We start from the raw sequence: 27,201 nt of genomic DNA, 5'->3' as shown, positions 1-27,201 counted from the left end.
CAAGTACTTCTGTACTGCAAGCACTCTTTGAACATCATGTATCATGACATCACAGCACAACCTCACATTTATGCTGTGGTAGGCTAACATGAGACATTAGATTGAGGACGAGAGTTTCCTGTGCGGACGTGCCTTTCTGCCGCTCTTGGAACAGAGAAGTTTTTTCTGATTTATTTTCTGCTTTATTAGTTTAAATTGACATATTAACTTATTTCTAGAGTAGCTTTATATTCCTATTTATGGTACTTAAAGTTAAAGTAACTTAGATAGAGATTTGTAGGTATTACTTAGTATCGGAAAGGGTATCAAATCCACATGTTTACCATTCATAAACAGCCGCCATTGTTACGTGAAAATTAATCAGTAAAATCTATTAATCTTGTCGAACTTCATTGGCAATTAAATTGTACTTTTAACTATACATATAACCACTTAGGTTACGGAACATAAATAATTAGTAAAAATAAGTAATTAATACATAACTTGATATGGAAGTTATATAAAGGGATTTCGTAGATAACACTCGTTACTGAAACGCGATACAGCATATCGGGAATTCGATAGCATTAGCTTTGTATAGTATAGTGCATAATATAATATTGTCAATTAATCAGTAGATCTATTAATCTTGTTAAACTTCATTGTCAATTAAATTGTACTTTTAACTATATATATATAACGACTTAGAGTACAAAAGTAACAAATAATTAATACATACTTGATACGGAAGTTATATAAAGGGAACTCGTAGATAACACTTGATACTGAAAAATAAATATAGCGTTATAACCGTGTTAAGATACAAGTTTAAGGTTTTAATTTTGTTCTGAAATTGTAATTTTATTGACATTTAAATCGAAATCATGACTCTGACCAGAGCAGCAAAGCAAAAGGCTCAAGCTAATGGGAGTGCTGTGACTCAGGGGAGAACTGAGGGGGGCAGTTGCCCTCTGAATCACAGCCTTTTAAGATGCACTGTTTGCTTGATGTTTGCGGAGCAATCGGGTACGGGACATGATACTGCCATGGGGGATGTCTTTGTGTGTGCACGATGCAAGGAGTGCAAGGAAATTAGGCGACAACTTGGCGTTGTTATGTGCCTATATGAGACCTTGAAGGACAGGGTGGATGCCCTCGAAGGAAATAAATTGGGGGGGACCATCAAGCTCTCAGCTGCCCACATCAACGCCAGAGCTTGCACTTGGTCATCTTGCAACACAGAGGCAGCCCCCAAGGCAGAATGCGCTGGTCCCTCAGGAACTAGTAGTTGTTGGTGACTCTATTGTCAGGGAAACGGGGAACATGCTTTGTAAAAAGGATAGGTGGAACAGGACCAGGGTATGTCTGCCAGGGGCAAAGGTTGATGACGTTGTAGAGCAGATATCATCTTTTAAGGGCACAAAAGGTGATATAGTTGTACACGTTGGCACTAATGATATTAAGAGTAGGAGACCGGCGGAATTACTTAACAAGTACAGGTCACTGTTGAAAAAAAGCCGTGAAGTAGGGTTGAATTTGAAAGTGTCTGCAATTCTGCCCAGACACGATAGGAGGGAGTATATGATGAGAGCCTTGTCGATCAATTCGGCCCTGGAAAGATTTTGCAAGGCTCAAGGGGTAGAATTTTTTTCAGCCTGGAATGTACTTGTTAACAGGAGAGATTGCTTCTACAGGGATGGGATACACTTAAATAGAAAAGGTGCAAGAATATTTGCTGATGCTATCGAGGCAGTGTTAGGTGGGTCAGAAAACTGCTAGCTTGGGGGGAGACAAAGACTAATGGATTAACAGTAGCCACTGGCAGAGGTGAAAGAGATTCTTGCACTGCTTCTATTGGAATGAGCAGAAGCCTGAAAAACAAGATGCAGGATATTTCAGAGACTGCTGGAGGTCATTGCGGTACAAGTAAACACATGGGTTGTGTTAGGGTAGCTAAGAATAGAAACAGGTGCATGTATACTTGCGTATACACCAATGCTAGGAGTTTAGTAAATAAATTTGATGAATTTGAGGTATTGCTCAAAACATCAAAGGCAGATATTGTTGGGATATCAGAGACGTGGCGTCACACAGATATAAGGAATGCAGAACTGGAATTTGGGGAGTAAAATGTGTATAGAAAGGATAGACAGGACAGGAGGGTAGGAGGGTGGCAAATGAAGTTTAACATTGACAAATGTAAAGTACTACATATGGGAAACAGTAACCCCAGAGCAACGTATCAACTCTGTGGTATTACACTGACAGTGGTAGAGAATGAAAAGGACCTGGGGGTAATTGTGCAGGCAGATATGAATTTCTCTGAGCAGTGCAGACGAGCTGTAAGAGTAGCTCACGGTGTCTTGTCAATGATATACAGGAATTTTTCTAGCAGGGACAGGGATGTGATTATTCCCTTGTATAAGGCATTGGTCAGGCCACACCTTGAGTACTGTATACAGGTCTGGAGGCCTCATTTCAAGAAGGATGTAGAGCTGCTGGAACGAATACAGAGAAGGGCAACAAGATTAGTGAATGGAACAAAGGGTTGCTCTTACGAAGAAAGGCTTAAGTTTTGCAAATTACAGAGCCTGGAGACTAGGCATCGGCGAGGTGATCTGATAGAGGTGTATAAGTCTTTGAATGGCTTGAGCATGCTCAATGCCGATGGGATTCTTCCTCTTGCTCAGAATAATCACCTGAGAGGGCATAAATTCAAATTGAGGAAGGACGGATGTCGGATAGATGTGCGGAAATTTGCCTTTAGCCAGCGGGTAGTTGGTTTGTGGAATAGACTCCCATCGCTTGTTGTTGAAGTTGATAGCCTAAACAAATTTAAGGCTCAGCTGGACAGGTATTTCGAACGAACGGAGGGGTGAAATGGGAGTAGTGGTTGTTTTTTTTTTTTTTTTTTTTTTGGCTGATGCTGAATAAGCTTGCTTTCTTGCATCATATGCCTCTACTAATGCTAATGCTAATGCCAATTAACCAAATTCCTACTGCTGCAAAGAGTTGGAATTGTACCAAGTGACACAGAGATATAATTGGGCTTTTATGGAATTTTAAAACATATACTGGATTATATTCAATGAATTTTTGCTGGATTTCAAAAAACATCTGTTTAGAACTGTACACAAAAATAATTAAAACTAAAAAAAAGTAATTGAATATAATAATTTATGCACCTGAAATGTAATGTAATGCATAAATTACTTAATTTGTTATAATATATTTAAGGAACAGTTTCTTTTGAAGTTTTTTAGCATGAATAAAGAAATTAGCAAACGATCTACTGATCTAAGACATCAACAACATTCTGCTCATGATTTAAAATCATACTTTTATGTATCTTACCTCTTAGTTTCTTCTGCCATTTCATCTCATTAAATAAATCGTCAATTCTTTCAAAGAAATCTGAAACCTTTAAAAATTTTGTGATGAACATAAAGTAATACCATGAAGGTTCTATAATAAAGTTTAAGAACCCAGGCATAATTAAGAGAATTAAATTATTAGAATTAAGATAATATACTGACATTCCAAATTTCAGAGAAGCAAAGCTTACAGATTCATACTCATGCGGATCATAAAACATTTTTTCTTTTATTATTTATTGTATAAGAAAAAAACACAAGATATAATATATAAAAAATATAATGAAAAATGGTGTGAATAGAATGCACAAAGATAACAGAAGTTAAAATAATAGGAATTAAAATAGTACGAGATTAATAAAAAAAATTGTTGGAGAACCTATGGAGGTACAAAAAACATCGATTACACACATAAGAAAAGATTGTATCAGTATTATTGTATAATTGGTATTTTTTATCAGCATTCTATTGTTTTCTCTTTGTAAGATGATTGTACTATAGAGAAGAAGCATTAAAGATAATAAACATAAGCTAAAAACATTTTGAAAGTATTCAATTGTGGTTGTGGTAGATATTTACTTTGTTGTAAGTATACTTTTTTTTCTCTAAATTCATCATTGAAGCTTGCAATTAACTTCTAAGTTAGCAGACATTGAGGTTTTACACTTGCAAATCTTTCTTAATTTCTCTCAATATGCTACACTATATCCATATTTCAGTTTTTGATCAATGACACATTTAACAGAAAAAGGAAAAAAAAAAGATAAAAAAACACACCTGACTACAGGGCATACACATGAATTTTGTCAATATCCTTAGTATTCTTCACTAAGAACTTTTGACACTTGTGATTATCTTACAGGTTTTTATTCTTAGTTTGAATTCATTACTTTACTATAAGTTTAAACACTACCATTTTCTCTTTACACAACACAAATGCATTGCTGTTCTGATAGCGGTTAGGCTGTGTTAAAGCACCATATCATATAATAACAGTTTGCAGTAGATCCATATGTTTTTGTTACAAGCTGACAAGAATTATATGAATGATGATATTAAAAAGATGAGAGAAAGGGTTTGTTGTTATTTGGTTTTTAGGAGCATATGCAACTAAGGCCATAATATTGCTCTGGGGATATGCGGTGGTCATTCCCTGACCTTTCAGCATCCTCCGTATTTGGTGGTCACGGGCTCGAACCCCGGTCTAATCAAGCAGCGTGTGCTACGCACTGCCGCTCCTGACCACCTGGCTACGGAGGCGCCGAGAGAAAGGGAGAAAAAGAATTAGGAATTAGGTAAAGAAGGAAGGAAGCAAAGCATAATGAACATTTCCATCATCCTTCTTGTGGAGAAAATACTGAAATGTTAAGTTATGCATTTGCCACTGTTAATCAATCAAGTCATGTAAAGTGTATCACAATAAAACTAACTGATATAGGAGAAATTAGAAATTGGGTAACAATTAATAAATATTTCCCAAACTCATAAATAAGGTGAAAATAGTGTAACTCATAAATATGGTAATAAACTCATAATTAAGGTAAGTGAGGGGTTTCTGTAATGGCCAATAAAGAAAAAACTAACATATGTATTATTTAAAAAAAAAGGCATACTGTAAAAGAAATAAAAGACAACTCTAAAATCAAATATACAGAATGATTTGCTTCGCATTAGCAACAACTACCTAATGGGACCACCTTTTCTTGCAATATAGCCTGTACATGTCTTGGAATGGATTCCACAAGATAGTGCTGCCCATATGTTGCAGTACAGTAAAGCCCGCACATTGTCAGGTGGATGGTAGTACCATAGAATGTCCTATTCCAGTAGTTCCCAAACATGCTTAATTAGGTTGAGATTGGGTGAGGGTGGCCACAGAAACATGGAGAATTCATTGTCACATTCTTGAAACTAGTTCGCAACCTGAAAGGTCTTGTGGCATGACATACGTCCATCAGATCAGGCGACAGATTACCACATGCTGGTGGTCCAATATTTTTTCTGATGTGCCCATGCAAGATGCAGTTTCTTGTGTCTTGCAGTGAGCATGGGTATCCACGATGACTTTCCATCATGGATAACCATGCTCACTGCAGAAGCCTATAAGAGATAATGTTCAGTGCATAGTCCATGCAACTATTGGTCGTGCTATTCCTGTATTGTATCAGGTGGTTAGGTGAGCCACTGTGCTGAACTGATGCTGTTATGAGATGAGGCATACTAAGCTCACCATGGGCATCGATCACATGTGACTTTTGGCTGGTCATCTGATCAATATCTCTACAATAGCCATATTGGCTATTGTAGAGATATTGACACCTGCACATCTTGTCCCAAAACTCATTCCATGTTTTAAGCCTGAAGTATCTTTACACTTACCCATTCTTCCTTGCACACACTCAGAAAACGATGATCATCACAAATTTACAACTTATATCAGCCTTCCAAATTTAAGTCTTCACTACCAGTTACTAATGCAAAACAAACTCAGGGTAAGTTTATATTGTCAATTTCTTATAAGCAAGATGATAAATTAAAATTATTCACACCGATACATGCTTCAATACATGCTCTCTCTCTAATGTAATGTTTTTATGTTGATAGTGCAATCTCAAGTAAATCTTGAAATTGTGGTATTTGTGCAAGAGGTTCATTTCTCAGCTTTAAAATTAGTTTTGATGATCAGCAGAGTATTAGTATTACAGGGGGATTGTTCAAATACGCTCCCATCTGGAAAGTTATTCCAACAATCAACCACTCTTTGGTTGAATTCAAATTTCTGCACATCTGACCTAGAACCATACTTCCTCAATTTGAATTTAAGCTCACTCATGCGTATAGTAGTAGTAGTAGTGGCATGTGATGCAAGAAAGCAAATGTATGAGCCTATGCAGCATCAGCCAACAAAAAAAAAAAAAAAAATCACACCATTCTCTCCATATGCCTGTCCAGTTCCTCCTTAAATTTATTCAACCTATCAACTTCCACAACGACAAATGGAAGTTTGTTCCAGCAATTAACCACCCGCTGGCTAAAGGAAAATTTCCGCACATCTATTCTACATCTGTCTTTTCTTAATTTGAATTTATGCCCCCTTAGGTTCGTAATCTGAACAAGTGGAAGGATCCCATCAGAATTCAGCGTGCTCAACCCATTCAAGGCCTTATATACCTCAATCAGATCACCGCGCAGGTGCCTAGTCTCCAGCCACTGCAATTTGCAGAACTTAAGCCTCTCTTGGTAAGAGGATCCCTTCACTCCCCTCACCAATCTTGTTGCCCTTCTCTGTACACGCTCAAGTAAATCTACATCCTTCCTAAAATGAGGCCTCCTGACCTGTACGCAGTACTCAAGGCATGGCCTGACCATTGCCTTATACAGAGGGATAATCACCTCCTTTTCCCTGCTAGCAAAATTGCTATATATCATTGACAAAACCCCATGACCTGCCCTGGCAGCCTGTCTGCATTGCTCAGAAAACTTCATATCTGCCTGCACAATTACTCCCAGGTCTTTTTCATTTTCTACCACCTTAATTGTAGTACCACACAGTTGGTACGTTTCTCTGGGGTTACTTCTACCCATATGCAGTACTTTGCATTCGTCAACGTTAAACTTCAGTTGCCACTTCTTAGCCCATCTGCCCAAATTATCTAGATCCTGTTGCAGTAGCACACTGCCATTACTGTCATTAACAACCCTGCCAACTTTGTATCATCTGCAAACTTTGACATTAAGCCTGATATACCTTCATCAATATCATTGATAAATATACAAAACAACAGTGGACCTAACACCGAACCCTGTGGGATACCACTAATAACATTAGTGCAAGAAGAGCAGAACCCACTGATTACCACCCTCTGTCTTCTCCCACTTAACCATCCTTTTATCCATTGTAGCAACTTACCCTTAATACCATTCTGCTCCAATTTGTACAATAGTCTTCCATATAATATCGGTGTAAATACACCATAGTTAACCCATATATTTTAGCTACGATTGTAGCGTAGAAGGCATCGTTTTAATTGTATCTCATAATGTGGTTGCCTTCACAACAAGATAGCTACTATTGAATTACTTGAAATAAATAACGCTTCTCTAGTAGAGAAGACTGCTGTTATTTATTTTCAGCGTACCAACCACCCAGACGATCGTTTCGAAGCTTTTTGGCTTCGTCATCAGTGGGCGGGTAGGTAATTCAATATGCCATCTCAGTTGCGAAGTTATATCCACATTATGAGAGATGCCAGAAGGGTGTGGTGGTAATGTATTTGGAAAATTAAATGCACTAGGCATATATCCTTATGGGTTTTCCTTATGGGTTTTGATATCCTTATGGGTTTTGATAATTTGATTATCAAAACCCATAAGGATTATGCCTAGTGCATTTAATTTTCCAAATACATTACCACCACACCCTTCTGGCATCTCTCATAATGTGGATATAACTTCGCAACTGAGATGGCATATTGAATTACCTACCCGCCCACTGATGACGAAGCCAAAAAGCTTCGAAACGATCGTCTGGGTGGTGGTACGCTGAAAATAAATAACAGTAGTCTTCTCTACTAGAGAAGCGTTATTTATTTGAAGTAATTCAATAGTAGCTATCTTGTTGTGAAGGCAACCACATTATGAGATACAATTAAAACGATGCCTTCTACGCTACAATCGTAGCTAAAATATATGGGTTAACTATGGTGTATTTACACCGATATTATATAGTTAATTATCAAAACCCATAAGGATTATGCCTAGTGCATTTAATTTTCCAAATAGTCTTCCATGCGCAACAGTGTCAAAAGCTTTCCTGAAATCCAAATATATGATATCAAAATTATTTTTTGCATCCAGTTCCTTTGTAACAACATCATAATATCCTATCAAATTTGTCAGACAAGACTCCCTTAACAAACCCATGCTGTGTCTGAATTATTGCTGCAGTCTTGTCTAGATGATCCTGCAATGCATCTTTAACCAGTGACTCCATTATTTTACGCAGAACAGAAGTTAAACTAACTGGTCTGTAATTACTCGTGTCGCCCTTCGATCCCCCTTTGGGAATTGGGGATACATTTGCACATCTCCAGTCCGTGGGAACCTCCCCTGAGTCCAAGGATGCTCTCATAATTATGGCTAAGGGTTTGCTTAGTTGCTTTGCCACCTTCTTTAATATAACTGGATAGATCCCATCCACCCCAGGTGCTTTTCTTATGTTTAACTTCAACAATTTCTCTTCCACTTTGCTCTCAGTTATTACAAAATCATTAAGTTTCTTGCTACAATTTGATAACCTTCTGCCATTTTCAAACCTTAATAATTCCTCATGTGTGAATGTAGATGCAAAATACTCATTCAGTTTGTTTGCTATCTGAGCAGGATCATCAACAGTCGAACCATCGATGTCAAGTGGACCAATCAGGTTCATCCCCTTCCTTTTAGAGTTTATATAAGTAAAGAAATCCTTGCTGTTTTTCTTAGCATCTTCTGTATAGTTTGAGGAAGTGAAAGGATTCCACCAGCACTGAGCCTATTCAATTCTCAAAGCCTAAAACACCTTAACCAGATCTCCTCGGAAGTGCCTAGCCTTCACATGCCAATTTGTAGAACTAAAGCCTTTCATGGAGAGAGCCCTTTTGCTCCCGGACATGTTTAAACAGATCTTCTGGACATGTTCAAACAGATCTGCATCCTTCCTAAAATGAAGCGTATGGAACTATATATCGGGGGAGTTCACAGACTAGCTGGGGGGATTCACAGACTAAAAGATTAATAGTAGCTACAGGCAGAGGAGAAAGTGATTCTTGCACTGTTTCTATTGTAATGAGCAGCAGCCTAGAGAGCAAGTTGGCGCCTCTGTAGCCAGGTGGGAAGGAGCAGCAGTGCGTAGCACATGCTTCTTGATTAGACTGGGGTTCGAGCCTGTCACCACCAAATACGGAGGATGCAGAAAGGTCCGGGAATGACCACTGCATATCCCGTAGCAATGTGGCCTTAGTTGCTAATGCTCCTAAAAACCAAATAACAACAACAACAGAGAGCAAGTTGCTGGGGATTTCAAGAGCTGCTGGGAATCATCATGAAACAAGTAAATACATGGGCTGTGTTAGAATAACAAAGAGTAAGAACAGGTGCATGTATACTTCCTTCCACACCAATGCTAGAAGTATAGTAAATAAATCTGATGAATTCGGGGTGCTGATCAAGACATCAAAGATAGATATTGTTGGGATACCAGAGACATGGTGTCACACAGATATAAGCAGTGAAGAATTGGAATTTTGGGAGTACAATGTGTACAGAAAGGATAAACAGGGTAGGAAGGAGGAGGGGTTATGCTGTTAGTTAAGAAACACAAAATCTAAGGAAGTGCATCCAGTTAACATGGGTGGACAGTGCAATACTGAGAATAGAAGTGCGTTATAGGCCTAATGATTCTGATGAGTTTATACTCATCAGAGTATAAACAAAGGAGGCAAAGAAAACAACAAAGACTTCTTTAGTATGTAACAATTGTGCAGAGAAATAGAGTGGGCCAGTAAATCAAAATGTCTTGTAATGGGGAATTTAACTTTTCAGATATTTACAATAGCAAGACTTTTGTGGATTTATTGGATGACTGTTTTCTACAGCAACATGTTCGAGAGGCAACCAGAGGGAGTAATACTCTTGATCTGATTATCAGCAGTGATTATTCATGCATTAAGAATTTGCAGATAAAGGAACCACTAGGCGAAAGAGTGATCACAGTGTATTGATGTGGGATTTACTTAAATATGTAACTACAACGAAGGGCAAAGGGAAGTGTTTTTGTTTTTGTAAAAGTAACTACAGTGGTCTCAGACAGCTTTTAAATTCTATATAAAATTCTTTGTGTTGCTTGTGTATATTTTATTGTTAAAAATGTAGCAACTACTGTAAATGTGGTCAATAATGGAACTACTGGATAAAAAGTTTAGTGCCTGAGGTGATGGAAAATTTACAGAGTATTAGTATCAGAAATGGTTACATGGTGCAAGGAAGCCTATGGCTTATGCTGCATAAGCCAAAAAAAAAAAATAATAATAATAATAATAATAAAAAATATATATATTTCATTATTTTATCTTCACAGCAGAAAAGTTTCTTTTCGAGTGGTGTGCTAATATACCAAATACTGTAAGCTAGTAATATAAGTTAGTGTAATTGAATCATGTATATATGCAACAAATTAACCAAAGTCATTATAGTGTCATCATTTCATTACATCTCATATTGTGCATAGCTTCACAATGGGGTGCCTATCTGGTTATACTTCGAATAAGTAACACTTCCCCAACAGAGTAGACTATTGTTACTTATTCTCAGTGGATATCACCACCCAGATGGTATTACAACTGACAACTCATAGCGAATAATTCCACAATATGAGAGATGCCAAAATGGTCATTAGTATTGATTTTTTTTTTTTTTTTTTTTTTTTTTTTTAAATGTAAACCCCAAACATGAGAGGTATTAGAACCTATAGTACTTAGTACTGTGCTTGGGTTGGAGGTTGAGAAGATGAAAGAAGATATTTGTTGACATTAGACTCTAACTTCTGTAGACTGTAATTTTCAGGAAATACGTATGAAGGAAAGTTGTTCCAGACAACGGCAGTTGAATGAATAAATGAGGAAGATGAAAAGTTGGTTTTGTGAGTTTGAAGTTGAACATTAAATGAATGTTAGCTGGTGTCAGCACGTGTTCAGACTGTTTTGAAAGAGAGAGTGGGAATTAAATTATAGAAGCCGATTCAGAAGAACAGTGCCCATGGAAATATCTGTAGAAGAGGCATGCAGCAGAAACAATACGTCTATGAGACAGCGAGTGGTGAGACTCTGTTAGAGATGAATCATTAATCAACCTAACACCCCTCTTCTGAACGGAATCAAGAAACCTGAGAGGTGGGGCACCACCCCAGATGTGGGAACAATATTCCTTGGTGGGGCAGATTTGCAATTTGTAAAGAGTGAACAGCTGTTTGGAAGAAAAGTAATGCCGAGAGCAAAAGAGAAAACCAAGTTTTTTAGATGCATAGGAAGCAATATTTGAAATGTGCTTGTGTCAAGAGAGATTAGAAGTCAGGGTAATCCCCAAAACAGAGATATCATTTTGCCTAGAAATCGGAGTGTCATCAAAGATAAGCATAGGAGCAGAAGAATCCTTTTTGTGAGATATAAGACAAAACTGAGTTTTAGAAGGATTGAAATCAACTAAGTTGTCTTTGCCCCATTGGAGAATTACCTGGAGATCGGCATTTAAGGAATGGGTAGCAGAATTTCGAGAAGTTGCAGCTTATGAGCAGGACAAGGTTTCTCAAAATGGAAAGTGGAATGCAATGTGCTATCATTGGCAAAACTATGGATAGGATTTCCAGGCAATGTTATTGTTATGGAGGCTTAATGGCACATAAGCTACTATGGCATTAATGTGCCTATTCACTTATTATTTTAAGAGAAGAGGAATTTCCATAAATTCAAAAGAAAATATGAAATCAGAAATTATTAAAAAGTCCAGTTTGCTTGAGGAAGTCAAAAAATTCAGAAATATTTGCCTTATCACCAATGAGATTTTTAAGAGTTATTGGTTTACGAAGATTTATCAGTGAGATTAAGGATGAAGCTCTGTGTTGTTTATAGTAGGGGCAGCCAATGAGAATATGTCTAACAGTCAAATTGTTAGAGCAATGTGTACACTGTGGTGGATCATCTCCTGTGAGTAAATAAAGATGTGTCAGATGAGTATGAACTATTCTTGCACTTGAAAGGACTACTTCTCATCTCGATGTACGGACACTGGAGTGCCAAATTTTCGGATCTTGTTTAAACTGAAAGCATTTATTATTAGTCTGAGAGTGTCAGAGTGCTGTCCATTGTGAGAGGCAAGCAGCATGAACGGTTAGTGTAATCTGATGCTGGAACAGAGATATTGGTTAAATCTAAGGTAGTTGGATTTTTTTGCAGCTTTATCGGCCAGTTCATTGCCTAAAATACCAGAATGGGCTGGAATCTAACAAAAAGTGACCAGTTGGTCGCGTTTTTTGATTTGTAATAACAAGCTTCTGATTTCATCTAGAATAGGGTGAACTTTATCTGCGGAATTACATAGCGGCGTGATTGAGCTGAGGGAGTCAGTATAAATAACAGATTTTAAAGAACAGTCAGAATAGAGATTTTCTAAAGCTAGTTTTATTGCATATAATTCAGCAGAAAAGATACTAAATTCTGATGGAAGGGATACTGATACAAGTCCAACATTTGAATTAGATTTAGAGCCATCTGTATAAATTTGGTAGAAATCAATATATCTTTGAGTGTGAATATCATGAAGTTGTTTGATATTTGTTGCTTGCAAAATATTCTTTCTCCATTGGCAGAGGTAAGTGTCACATGTTGGAAGAGGAGGAGGAGCCCATGGTGGTTGAGTAAAAGTTGGTACCTGCTGTACGGAAAGGATGGAAATATTCCAAACCTGCGCCTGTTCAAGAAGGCGAAGACTAGCTGGTTTTACTATGCTGGGTTTGTTTCTGTATAGGTTTTCTAACGGTGGGTTTAAAAGGTATGACTGAACGGGATGAGAGGCACAACTTTTTATCTTGACAGCATATTTCAGTAACAGTGTTTTCCTGCATAATTTTAATGGGGGAGAATGAGCATCAATGTAGAGACTATGTGCTGGCGACGTTCTGAATGCACCAATTGCAATTCTCAAAGCACTGTGTTGAATGGGATCAAGCCAGCGTAATGCACTGGCACTTTCTGGCAGAATCATAGATGGGAGCACCATAATCGAGATGGGATCTGATTAATGCCTTGTACAACCGAAGCAGGGGGGTACTATCTGCACCCCACGTTTGGGCGAATAACGCTCTGAGTATGTTTAACTTTTTCAGACAGGAAGTCCATACATTTTTAATATGATCTAGTAAATTTAATTTGTGGTCAAGGATTAATCCTAGAAATCTGATGTTAGTAGCGATTGGGATGGAGACATTGGAAATTTGAAGTTCAGGATCTGGGTGAAGTTTTTGTTGTCTACAAAAATGGATTGCAATTGTTTTCTGCTGAGAGAGTCGGTAGCTGTCGAGGCTGGCCCATTGTTGTATTTTATTTAGTGATATTTGAAGCTGTCTTTCAATAGATCTCATGTTTTGGGAATGGCAGGAGATGGAAAGGTCATCTGCATAAAGATAAGTCTCAATTGTGTTTGGAAGCTGTTTAGTGATGGAATCAATTCTAATAGCAAAACGAGTGGCACTCAATACTGATCCCTGTGGAACACTTTCTTCCTGAATGAAAGTTGAACAGAGGGCATGTTCGTATCGAACTTGAAATTATCTAGTATGTAGTAAGTTCTCAATAAATATAGGAAGGTTGCCACGTAGTCCGAGAAAGTAAAGATCACTAAGTATACCATGCCACCAGGTGGTATCAAAAGCCTTCTCTATGTCTATCAAAACCATTACTAGATGTTCATGTTTGACAAAAGCATTACGGATGGCAAATTCAGCCTTGACCATAAGATCTAAACATGACCTGTTTTGATGAAAGCCATATTGACTATGGCTCATTAGCTGTTCTGACTCAATGATCCAGACGAGTCTTCTGTGGATAATTTTCTCAAGAATTTTGCTGAGGCAGTTTGAGAGAGAGATATGGGTCTATAGCTATAGGGGTTGGATGGATCTTTTCCAGGTTTCAGGAATGACAAAACTGTAGAGTGATGCCAAGAAGCTGGAAAAACATTTTCTAAAAATATGCGATTGTAAAAGACTAGGAGAAGGCGCAAAGCTTTGTCATTAAGATGTTGTAGCATAACATAATAAATTCCATCTGGCCCAGCAGCACTATTGTGGGCTGTTCTAATGACATGTAACAGTTCAGAATATTGCAGAGGTTTATTATATGGGAGAAGGCGGGAAGTTTCAAAATTAATTCCATGCTTTTCTTTAGTGTTTTTAATTTGTTGGAATGAGGTAGTATAGGCTGATGTTGCTGAGATTTCTGCAAAAGTATTGCCAAAGCATTGGCTATATCTACAGGATTAGATAGATCTTTCCCATTCCAGGAGAGGATTACAGAAGGTATGGTAGGAAACTTACCAGACTGCTGTCTAATTTTTTTTCCATACTATTTTGGGATCAGTATTTCTGTGAAAACTGGATGCAAAACGGGTCCAGGATTCTTTCTTTGCTTGCTTTTGTATGAAGTGTGTTTTTGCCCTTAATTTCTTATAATTAATGAGATTGACTGTGCTTGGACACTGCGGATATAGGGGAGACCCTGGATGCCGTCATTAAACTCACAAAGAATACTTGTGCTTGGACACTGTCGAAACAAATTCCAGGCTTTATTTTTTGCTCTCTTTGCTGTGGTGCATTGTCATTCCACCAGTAATTATAATGCTTTCGGCCGACGGATTTGACGGTATCGTGTCTTTAGCCACATTTAGAAGATGCGACGTGATGTAATCTGTCACATTATCAATATGCTGGAGGCAGATTTTTGTCTCTTCAAGGTCGATTGATGACTGAAATTTTGCCCAGTCTGCTCGGACAAATTTCCACTTTCTGCAGGGTTGAATTGAAATAGTCTTTGCTTTCAGAATGTTGCATACTATTGGGAAGTGGTCACTGCCCATGGGATCGTTTATTACATACCACTCTATGGTTGGGACTAGTAATGGTGAACAAATTGAGAGATCTATTGCTGAGGTGTATCCTGCTGGGAGCTGTACGTGTGTCAGTGCACCAGTATTGAGTGGTGAAATTTAGTGCCTTCAAAAAGCTTTCAATTAGTCGTTCTCGTCTATCCAATTTAGGAGAGCCCCATAATGGGTGGTGCCCGTTAAAGTTCCCTAATATACAGAGAGGTGGAGGTATCTGTATAAAAAGGTCTTCAAGATCTTTTAAAGAGTAAGCACGGTTTGGTGGTAGGTAGATTGAGACAAGTGTTATTGCACTATGGAGAGTTATAGGAACAGCAACAGCTTCTATTTAAGTTTGAGTGGGATATGTTTAGTTGGGATCTTTGAATTTACTAGGATTGCCAAACCACCATGGGCAGCATTAGCAGTATTTCGATCTCTTCGATAAAGGCAATAGTTCTTTATCGAAGGAGAAATTTGTGAGGTTAGGTAAGTTTCCTGTAAACAAAAGGCAACCAGAGAATATTGGTTAATTAGGTATTGAATATCGTCTGTGTTGGAACGAAAGCCTCTGCAATTCCATTGTAAAATGCTGTGGTTCATTTTGGTTTAGTTGAGGATGATTCATCTGACTGTTTTTTGTTTGAGGAGGATTTTTTCGGGAAGGTAGGGCGTCCGGTGTCCATAGTATCATTTGTGTGAAGTTCTAGTATGGGTTCTTCATGATCTGGGTTTACATCTACTTCCATACTACTGGTGGATGATTCAGGTTTATTGTTCTGTTTAGTAGTTTTTAGTTTTTCTTTGTCATGCAGGACTGTCCGAGTCTCAATTGGGATACTGATTGGAGTGTTGGTTGATTCACTGATTTTAATTTGATGTGTGTCTTTTACAGAGTTTGATAATGTGTTTTTAACCGAGTTAGCTAGAGATGTGCTGGGAGGTACTGATACATCTGTTTAAGCTGCTGTTGAATGAAAGCATCGAGTGCAAGATGCACATGAACAACTGGGCATGGTCGGCATAACCTGTCTGTGTGCCTCGAGGTATGTGACTCTGTGCTCTATTTTATATTTTTGGATTTTCTTCTCTGTTTTCCACATTTCACAAGATTTGGAAAAGGCTGGGTGACTTTCTTTGCAGTTGGGGCAAATGGGACTTGAGGCTGAACAGTCTGCTTGTGTATGCTCCTTGGAACCACAAATTGGACAAATGGCATCACCTCTACATGCTTGTTGTGAGTGTCCATATTTTTGGCATTTAAAGCAATGTATGGGATTAGGGATATAAGGCTGTATTCGGCAGTTTAAGTAGCCAGCTTTTACTGAGGATGGTAAATCTGGGGTGCTGAATGTTAAAATTATGGATCGAGTTGGAACAAGATTTCCATCTTTTTTGGTCTTTATACATTTCACACTAATTACTTTTTGATCGCCCAGTTCCTGCACTAATTCCTCTTCAAATAATGTAATCAGGTCCCACTCTGTGATGACACCTTTTGACGAGTTTAACATATTGTGGGGAGTGATAGATGCCGGTAGCCCAACAAAAGTTGTTGTTTTAAGCAGCCACTCTAAATGTTTTGAGGAGGCTGTTTCGATTAGGAGGTCTGCGGATTGCAGTCATTTAACCATATTTGGTGTTCCAGCAATGGATTCCAAAAATCTTTGGATGACAAATGGTGATAATTTGCCGACAGGTTGGTTGGAGAGCGAATGTATTACAAGGAAGTTGGGCATCTCATTGGTTTGCACTGCACTTCCCTTCGGAGCCTTTTTGGCTGGTTCAGGTCGTCATCATTTGGTTTGTCTGGCCTTGAATTTGAAGGCTCTAGTGGTGGATAGTCGTTTATATCCATGGTTACTCCTTTTCGCCCTGGAGAATAACTTTCATCCCAGGTTACCGGCCCCGCCATGGGAAGGCAGGAGCAGTGCCGCTCGGAGGCCAAGCGGTTGAAGTGTTAGTTAATTAGTAAAAATATAAATAGAGGAAAATGTAAAGAAAGGTGTATTTCCTTTCTGTGTTCTAACTTGTGGCTTTCCAAGTATAGAACTGTTTTTAAAGTAAGACTGTTGAAAGAAATGTGAACTTAAAATATAATTTCAGTCGCTTATCAAGAGCATTTTATGAATCGCAAGAATATCGCTTAGCCTCAAAACATGATTGGCACCCGGGGCCTCCAGTCAATGGAAGAAGGTCATTAATATACAAGAGGAGAGGAAAAGAGTGGGGGAAAGAACTGAACCTTGGAGAGCCATCTACCATCACCCTCAGTGAGCGATCAGAGAGAAAACTGGATAACGAATTACAAAAAACAGTTCGCAAACCATAAGATGGAAGCTTGATGAGAAGACCTTTATGCCAAACATGATCGAAAGCCTTTGATATGTCAAGAGCAACTGCTTGAGTTTCACCAAACTTTTCCATTGAATTAGTCCATAAATGGGTAACATAAGCCAGAATATAACCAGTGGATCGACACTGACAGAATCCATACTGGCGATCGTTGATCAGACGGAAGGTTTCTAGGTAGTTTAAGAGTTGGCGGTTAATTGATTTCTCCATTACTTTAGAAAGAGTAGAAGTAATTGCAATGGGACGATAATTGGATGGGAGGGATTTCTCACACTTTTTAGGAACTGGCTGGATATGAGCAAATTTCCAAGCAGAAGAAAAAACACCTTTGGAATAAGAAAGTGAAAAAAGGCGGCAAACAACAGGTGTAAGTTCGGGAGCACAGGTTTTGAGAACAAGTGAAGAAATACCATCGGGACCTGGAGCTTTCTTAGCATCAAGATTCGTCAAAATCCTTCTGACATCCTTTTGACGGAAGACCACAGGAGACATTGAATGGAGTGTGTTGGGAATGGTGGGAGGTGTTTTACCAAGATCATTAATACACGAGTTGGAAGAAAAATGGGATGCTAGCATTTTAGACTCCCAGGTAGCAAGTACAGCTTGTCTGGCATATATGAGAGAATGTCTGTGACAACCTCAAGGACCAACCCCAAGGAAGTTTAATACCTAATAAAAAATTTAGTACTAAATCCCTAAATTCACAGAATTTTTACCGACATAAAAATTTACCAATTACATTATTAGCATTAACAAAATGATGCAAGAAAGCAATTTGAATTTTTGCCCCCTCGTGTGTGTGGTCTGAGCAAGAGGAAAAATCCCATCAGCATGGAGCTTGCTCAATCCATTCACAATCAAAGTCTTAAACACCTCAATAAGATCTCAGGTGTCCACCTCTCAAGACACTGCAATTTGAAAAATTGAAGCCTTTCTTGTTCCCCCCTTTGTTCCCCCTCCAATCTCATTGCTCTTCTCTGCACTCATTCCAGCAGCTCTACATCCTTCTAAAATGAGGCTGCCAGACCTGTATGCAGTACTCAAGATGTTGCCTGACCACTGCTTTAAACAATGGGATAATCAACTGCTTATCCATGCTAGCAAAATTCCTGTATATCATTGATAAAAACCCCATGAGCTGTCCTGGCAGCCTCTCTGCATTGTTTAGAGAACTTCATATCTGACTGCTCAATTATCCCGAGATATTTTTCATTTTCCACTACTCTGAGTGTAGTACCACACAGTTGATTTGTTACTCTGGGATTACTGCTATCCATATGCAGTACCTTGCATTTTTTAATATTAAACTTAATTGCATTTCTCAGCCTGCCGACTGGGCTAGCTGGGTGGGTAAAGTGCCTGCCTGGAAACCCAAAGGTCGCGGGTTCGATTCCAGGCTCGGGCTTGGATCAAAGTACTGCAAAAACCTTGGGAGGTGCATTATGGCCACAGAAGCCTATGCGCCAATAACTACCAAAAAAGAAAAAAAAATTCTCAGCCAATCTATCTAACTTTTCTAGATCCTGTTGCAGTAGCATACTGTCATTATTCCCATCTTTTGTATCATCTGCAGATTTCGACATTAAGCCTGCTATGCCTTCATCAATATCATAGATAAATATAGGAAACAACAATGGGCCCAACACCGAAACATGCAGTAAATTCACCAAAGTTATTATAGTGGCACTATTTTGTTACATCTCATATTGTGGAATTATTTTCACAACTGGGTTGTCTGCTTTTATACCATCAGGCAGTGGCATAGCTACCATGTAGGCAGGCAAGGCAATTGCCTCAGGGCCTAGGCTGTTTAGGGGCCCAGAGTCTTTGGCTAATTTTATTTAATTGTTTTCATATTAATTTGTGACCTCCTTAGTTATGTGTGGAAAACAAAAGGAACGGTATTTAATAGAAAATCAAGTAAATTCATCTACTGGAACCGGGAAAAACTGGTGTAAAACTGATAACACTGCAATGCGCAGTTGATAAAAAAAAAAGTTTGCTTTATTGTAATTGTTTTTAGGGAACAATATCGGAACAGCAGTTTCCTTGGATGTATATTTGATCTTCTAACAAAATTTCAAGAAAATATTTAATATTTATAGCTACGTTATAAACTTTGAAAACTGGTGTACAAAATAACAAAAAAAAAAAAAAATCATCCACTATGAATAACGGATTGTTTCTTGAAATGTCTTCTTCACAAAACGGCAATATTTCTAACAATACAAAGCTAACAGATTGCGACTAATGGCTGCTCAAAAAGTATCGTTAGAAAATATTAGCTTGTTATGATTTGATGTCATCGTAAAGGGAGAAATTTAATTTTAGTATACGGAAGCCGAATAAATCCATGGTCACATGCTGTTCTGAGCCGTAATAAAAAGAAAAACTCTGCTGAAAAATAGATTTTCTCCCCATCACTTCTCTTGTTTTACTGGGGTTTTTTAGATTGTGTAATTTCACACAATCAATCCGTGACTGCTAAACACGGTGCAGGTTCTTGTATTCTCTCTCTATTTTGGGATCTCCTCTGACTGGGGTCGTCCCGGAGTATAAACAGAAAATTTGTTTGTCGAAATGCTGCCCACCAATGGCACCAATTATCAACTCTTTTACTGCCCTTCTAATTTACATTGTGTTCAGATGATCCACTTTGCAAAAATTCGAAAGTGTTATATCAATTAGGAGCAAAAACCGTTTCCCCCAACATAACAAATTACTTTAGTACAATAAAGCATTACTACTAATGATTTTACTGGAAGGAAGTATGCACAATTAAACATCTGTACAAGATGAAAACACGTGGTCACTTGAAAGAGAGTAACTGTAGTCATTTGCATTGAAATTCGCACCAGACCAAAACTGGACTTATTAGTATTTCTGCATCCTAGGATGAACTGACTAATTACAACTTCAGCATCTGTGATGAAGCGTCCTGCACACCGACATTGTTGGCTACAGCAATTACATAAAGCAACAAAGCAAAACATTGTAACAGAGCAATAATGGAAAATATTGTTAGAAAGTAAAAAAATGCTAAATATTGTTCCCTGAAACAATTACAGTAAAGCAAAGTGGATTTTTTCTTCAAATTTGCACCGGACCAAAATCGGCCTTATTAGAACTTCGGCATCCTAGGATGAAGCTGACTTAGAGCTATAATGTTAATTTTTTTTATTAGTTTTATTTTCGTGGTTTTGTATGGGCGGCTCCTAGAACAAAAGTTCATCTCTACTTCATTGCTCTGTTCAGTTTTTACAGATCTGTTAAGGTAAGGCCAGTGTGTGTCATGTAAAATAAAAAAAAAAAAATTCATTCCACATAGCAATATCCCATGCTGGATGAAGATCGATGAAAAGCAAGGAAAGAGAGAGTGAGAGAAAAGAAAAAAAAAAAAAAAAAAATTTCATCCCGCACAGGAGAAAGTGACAGGAAAGAAAAACTGTGTTTGTGAGCTTATGTGTGTGTTCTGTAGTGTGATGTTGTGTTTTGGCTACCTGGAAGCAGTGATCAGTGCCCTCCTCCCTGAGGAATGAGTTTCCCTGGGAGGGGGGGAAAGAAAAACTTGTATAAGATGAAGAGAGGGAAGGAGAAAAGAGGAGAGGACTATCCTGGCCCAGAGAAGCCCCAATCCAGGATGGATTGCTAGAACAACATAAGCAAAAAAAAATAATAATAAATAAAACATATAGGGTGAGAGAGGAGCTGGCCTGGTCTGGGGAGCTGCAGCCTAATGCTAGGATGAAGCGGACTTATTAGAACTTTTAGCATCTGTTGTGAAACTGAATGCAATAAAGAAATAGACATCAGAACTTCCGCATCTGCGATGAAACTGACTTATTAGAACTTCAGCATCATTGATGAAAGTTAGCGCTCTGGAGTTTTGACAACCTCCTGGCCATCTCCCCACCAAAAAGGTATTTTTATCTCTCTCTCTCTCTCTCTCTCTCTCTCTCTCTCCCCTAGGGTCAGACTAGAAAGGGTGAACTCCCTCCACTGAGGAGTTTTTTTTTTCCCCCAAGTGAATGAAAGGAACTGGAAATTTCAGGAAAATGAACCCTGTTTTCCTTTATTCGGCAAACAGCTACTCTGTCAGTGCAAGAGAAGTGAAATTACATTTGCAGCTCAGAATGAAATTCAGGCATCCAAACATGACACTTTATGGTGAATTTTTCTGGCATGTGTGTGATAATGAAAATTCAATTTTTCTCTTGAAATTTTTTGATTGTATCAAAATCATATCAAGGAAATATCGAAGTATTCAGTAACAATTACAATTTTCCAATCCGTCACTACGAGTAACGGATTGTGAAAACAATCCGTTACTCGTAGCATATATATATTTTTTTGTTTGCATGGCAGGTGAGATGCATGCGAAGTTCCTTCGACATCAGCTTTCGAAGTTTATAACGCAGCTAAAATATAAGTAGAAGAAGAAGAAAGAAGATAAAATATACATCCATGAAACTGCTGTTCCGATTTAGTCCTCTAAAAACAATTACAATAAAGCGAACTTTATTGATATACAGGAATTTTTCTAGCAGGGATAGGGAGGTGATTATTCCTTTGTATAAGGCAATAGTCAGGCCGCACCTTGAGTACTGTATGCAGGTCTGGAGGTCTCATTTCAAGAAGGATGTAGAGCTGCTGGAATGAGTACAGAGAAGGGCAACAAGGTTAGTGAACGGAAAGAAGGGTTGCTCTCACGAAGAAAGGCTTAAGTTTTGCAAATTACAGTGTCTGGAGACTAGGCACCGGCGAGGTGATCTGATAGAGGTGTACAAAGTCTTGAATGGTTTGAGCATGCTCAATGCTGATGGGATACTGCCTCTTGCTCAGAATAATCACCTGAGAGGGCATAAATTCAAACTGAGGAAAGACAGATGTATGATAGATGTGCAGAAATTTACCTTTAGCCAGCGGGTAGTTGGTTGGTGGAACAGACTTCCATCCCTTGTTGTGGAAGTTGATAGCCTAAATAAATTTAAGGCTCAGCTGGACAGGTATTTTGAACGAACGGAGGGGTGAAGTGGAAGGTTTTTTTTTTATTTTTGGCTGATACTGCATGAGCTTGCTTTCTTGCATCATATGCCTCTACTAATGCTAATGCTTAAATTTTTTTTTTTTTTTTTATGAAATGTGCATTGTGATCAGTTTTATGACAGTTTTTTTTTTTTTTTTTTTTTTTCCCTTCCGTTTCCAGTATGGCTTCCAATAGATGAATTTCCTTGATTTTTTGTTAGTAGATACAATACATACTGAAGAAAGGAAAGAAAATATTTTTGTTTTTCAAAAACAATTTGTTGCAATTCTTTCGTACAACAATTACAAAAAGCATTAAAGCAAACTGTTGTGAGAGAGCCATGCAAAATAGTGCTCGCAAGTAATGATGCTCAACTGTTTGTTTTCCACAAACATCTTTACATTTATATTTATTTATTTATATTTACATTTATTTGTTTACATTTTTATTTTCTCCTTGAATCACCTTAGTAACGTTAATGACGTAAGCTCGAGTGATTTAATAGTATTTGCTGTAATTTAAAGGTAGGAAATCAAAGGATATACTTCTGTTTATGTATATTAAAAGTTTCAATTTTGTAAATTGAGTAGAAATTATAGAAATTATTAGTTTTTTTCAGGGTAGGACAACTTTCAAGTTAGGGTTAAAAATTAAAGCTTAGGGGGCGGACGTAAACAGATACTCGTATTCAGGAAAAAAGACCAATATGTCATAACCATAAATCATGTGCAGTAAGTCGGATTGATCAGTGTCAACAATGGTTAACATAAATATAAACATTAGGACAGTTTGTATCTGTCTCCCATCTGCACCAATCACAAGCCATCAAATTTGCACCCTATACCAAGCTACGCTGCACTTTAAACCAAATAGGCTTTAGTGACGCTATTGAATCTTATCTTATATGATTTCAATTATTATTATTCACCCTTTTGAAGCTGTTTTCGAAACACCTTACGCTTAACAGGGTAAGTTATTATTTTTATGTTCAGTTGCACCAACGAGACTTAAATTTTAAGCTAGACTTAAACAAAAAACTGCACATCAAAATTTTGACTCAACACTGAATAACTCATTTGCCGTTTCGATACGATATTGTCAATTTAACGGAACACTTAAAATTTAAGTTACATTAGTGCAACCGGCCATTTTAATCAATTTACGCGTGAATTTTCACATACCCACTTAAAAAATCTAATGTTCATTTTTTTCCCTATAATTTAAATATTTAAAGGTCACTTGGTCAATGTAATTTGATACACCATGCAGGTATTATTAATATAATTACTGAAATAGTAATTATTTACCCTAGTTTCACTGTAACACAGTATATGTATCAAAAATAACAGTATCTATTGTATTCATTTGAATTTTCGGTAAGCCCTTCCCCTGGGAGATACCGGGTGATCGTAAAAATTTTACAGTAGTTTTTTTTTAACGGGGGGGGGGGGGGGGTTGTTAAATAATTTTTTGTTGTGGTTTCATTCTGGGGGGGGTTACCAAAATTTCAATAAAGTGTTTTATTCTTAGTGTTAAAAATAAAATAATACGGCTTAAACTTTTATGGTAAAACATGCATACTTTTACAGTTTTTACAGTTATCGTTCTTTTTTTACTTTACTCCATAAATTGCAGAATGTCTGGCCATGTATATAAAATATACATGGGCAGACATGCATTAGAGCAATCTCCAAATAACCAACATGGTTCACAATACACAAATTCAGATTTTTGAGAATAACATAGCCATGTAACTTGTACTTTAAGACCAGCTTTTGTTGTTTTACTATAATAAAATTCAGAAAATGACCTCGACCTATTATTTTGTACAGTAATCAGAATACCTTAGCGGTGCAGAAAAATGAAAAAAAGTATGGAAAACCACCAAAAATTAAACAAAATGCAGAAGATGGATAATTTTTTCCGACAACTGCAAGCCAATCCATGTAATGTACCAGCTGAATTGAGTGAAGATCGCCTAGCTTCATTGGATTTGGCAAGAACAAATGACGATTAAGACCACCAAGTTATGGAAAATGAAGCAGTGAGTCAAAAAACAAATTCATTTGTTTATGAAGGTTCATGATTTGATCCCTCAGTTATTTCACCACAGTATCCAACAGACTGTGCAAATTTTTCAGAAAATATTTCTGATACAGACAAACGTATGATAATAGCTTCAGGTCCATGCCAACCTAAAGGTCCCTTTCCGATTACTGTACAAAATAACAGGTCGAGGTCATTTTCTGAATTTTATTATAGTAAAACAACAAAAGCTGGTCTTAAAGTACAAGTTATATGGCTATGTTATTCTCAAAAATCAGATTTGTGTATTGTGAACCATGTTGGTTATTTGGAGATCACTCTAATGCAGATTTAAAAAAAAATCTTGGATAAACGGCATATCTGACTGGAAAAATTAATCTAATAAAATTAAAAGACACGAAGCTTCCTCTGTTCACATTTCTGCTTGTATAACATACGATCTTTGGTGCACAAATAAAACAATTGATGAGAAAGTAACCAGTATAACTAAAGAAAAAAATTTCTGGAGACAAGTTTTGAAACACATTATTCATGTTACATTAGTATTAAGCAGTTGCAGCATGGCATTCAGAGGTCACCGAGAAAATCTGAATGATAAAAATATAAAAAGTGGAATTTTTTTTTGTCTATAATTGAGCTTGTATCAAACTGCGATCCCATATTAAAGGAATTAATTTCAAAACATAATTACCGGTCAACATATTTAAGTCCAACTATTCAAAATGAAATTATTTGTCTTTTATCTGATCAAGTCAAAAATGTTATTATTGATGAAATAAAGTCTGTGCCATTTTTCTCCGTAATCATTGACACTACCTAAGATGTCACAAAAACTGATCAGATGAGTCAAATATTTCATAATGTTACTGTGAAAACAGAAAATGATATACATTAGAAATCATTATAAATGAGCGATTTTTTGGGATTTTATAGTATAAAAGATCAATCAGCTAGCAAAATTGAAAGTGACATTATTTACTGTATCCAAAGGGTTAGATTTACAGAACTGCCGAAGTCAAGGATATGATGGTGCCGAAACAATGAGTGGGGCATATAGCAGTGTGCAATCAGAATATTACAAAAAATTCCAAATGCCTACTATGTTCATTGCCCGGCACATAACTTAAACTTAGTAATTAATGATGCTGTAAAAAAGTAGCTAACGTGTCTTTATTTTATGACATAATTGACAATATATACTCATTATTTGCAGATAGTATTGTACGATGGGATCTATTGAATCAGAATGTAGATGCAAATGATAGCGCTAGCGCTATATCAGCAATTATTCTAAAGAAATTGTGTCCAAAGCGTTGGTCATCAAGATTTGATTGTTTACTAGCATTGCGCTATAGATTTACAGATGTCCTAAAAATGTTAACAAAAATAATATTCATCATCATCATCATCATCATCAGCCATTTTCAATCCACTGCAGGATGAAGGCCTCTCCAGCAGCTTTTCAGTTCCTTCTGTTTTGAGCACTGGCCATCCATTTAGTGCCCAAAAACTCATGAATTTCATCTATCCATCTCCGCCTTTGTCTTCCGGGTTTTCTTTTAGCTCCTCTTGGGTATCATTCTGTTATTTTCTTAGTCCATCTGTCATCATGTCTTCGAGCTATGTGTCCTGCCCAAGACCATTTTAGTTCTTTAGTTTTGATAAGAAGGTCCTTTACTTGAGTTTGCTGCCTAATCCATGTGTTTCTCTTCTTATCTTTAGCCATATTCATCTTTAGTCCAAAATCCTTACTAACTGTGCATAACTGATTAAGATTTTCCTCTAATTCTTTGGGATTGTGGCTTATGACCACAATGTCATCTGCAAATCGTAAATGGTTTAGGTACTCTCCGTTCACACTGACTCCTTTCTGCGACCAGTCTAATCTTCTGAAAGCTTCCTCAAGGGCAGCAGTAAACAGCTTCGGAGATATTGTGTCTCCTTGTCGAACTCCTTTCTCGATTTTAAATTTGCTACTGTCTTTGTCTAGTCTAATAAAGGAGGTAGGACTCTCATATTTTCTTCAAAATCATAATATATGGGGTATCTCTGCCTTATCTTTTCAGTGCTCGAAACATTGCCTTATGCTGTATGGAGTCAAATGCCTTTTCATAATCCACAAATGCCAGGCATAATGGTGTTTTATATTCATTTGCTTTCTCCATTAGCTGTGATATTATGTGAAGGTGATCCAGTTGAGAATCCTGTCCTAAAGCCAGCTTGCTCTTTCGGTTGATTCTCATCAAGTATTCTTTCTAATCTGTTAGTAATGACCCTTGTGAATAACTTGTAGATGTGGGATAACAAGCTAATTGGTCTATAATTTCCAATTTCTGATTTATCTCCTTTCTTATGCAGGAAAACTATGATTGCACTATTCCACTGCTTAGGCGTCACACCTTTTCTAATGCACTTTGTGAAGAGCCTTGCCAGTTTTTGTGTTATGTCTCTTCCTCCCAATTTTAACAACTCTACAGTAACTTCATCTTCCCCCGGGGCTTTCTGATTCTTCATTTTCTTTAACGCATGTTCTACCTCATCAGGAAGAAAATCGGGTATGTCATACATGTTACTAATTTGCGATCCATCTTCCCCACTGCTGGCATCATTCCCTCGCTCCTTGTATAATTCTCTATAGTAGTCTTCTGCTATTTGAATTATGCCTTCTTTGGTGTTTATAAGTACACCATCGCTATTCTTCAGTTTCAGTATCATTTGTCTTTCTGTATTACTGCTCATGGCTGCTGATTT

The 27,201-nt window shown here is 37.4% G+C and overlaps 1 protein-coding gene across 1 annotated transcript in view; it reads right to left on the bottom strand.

Moving 5' to 3' along the window:
• Itpr (Inositol 1,4,5,-trisphosphate receptor) overlaps positions 1-27,201 on the bottom strand; it is a 1,293,714-nt gene that overhangs the window by 195,175 nt on the left and 1,071,338 nt on the right. The window contains exon 47 of the mRNA XM_090387283.1: positions 3,334-3,400. Coding sequence (XP_090243409.1) covers positions 3,334-3,400 — 67 coding nt within the window. The remainder of the gene's footprint in view (positions 1-3,333; positions 3,401-27,201) is intronic.

This window comes from Mastigoproctus giganteus, chromosome 13 (assembly GCF_048544385.1).
Source record: "Mastigoproctus giganteus isolate SK-2022 chromosome 13, ASM4854438v1, whole genome shotgun sequence".
Classification (NCBI taxonomy): domain Eukaryota; kingdom Metazoa; phylum Arthropoda; class Arachnida; order Uropygi; family Thelyphonidae; genus Mastigoproctus; species Mastigoproctus giganteus.
Note: the sequence above shows the minus strand (reverse complement) of the source record. Positions and strands in the feature narration are given on the sequence as shown.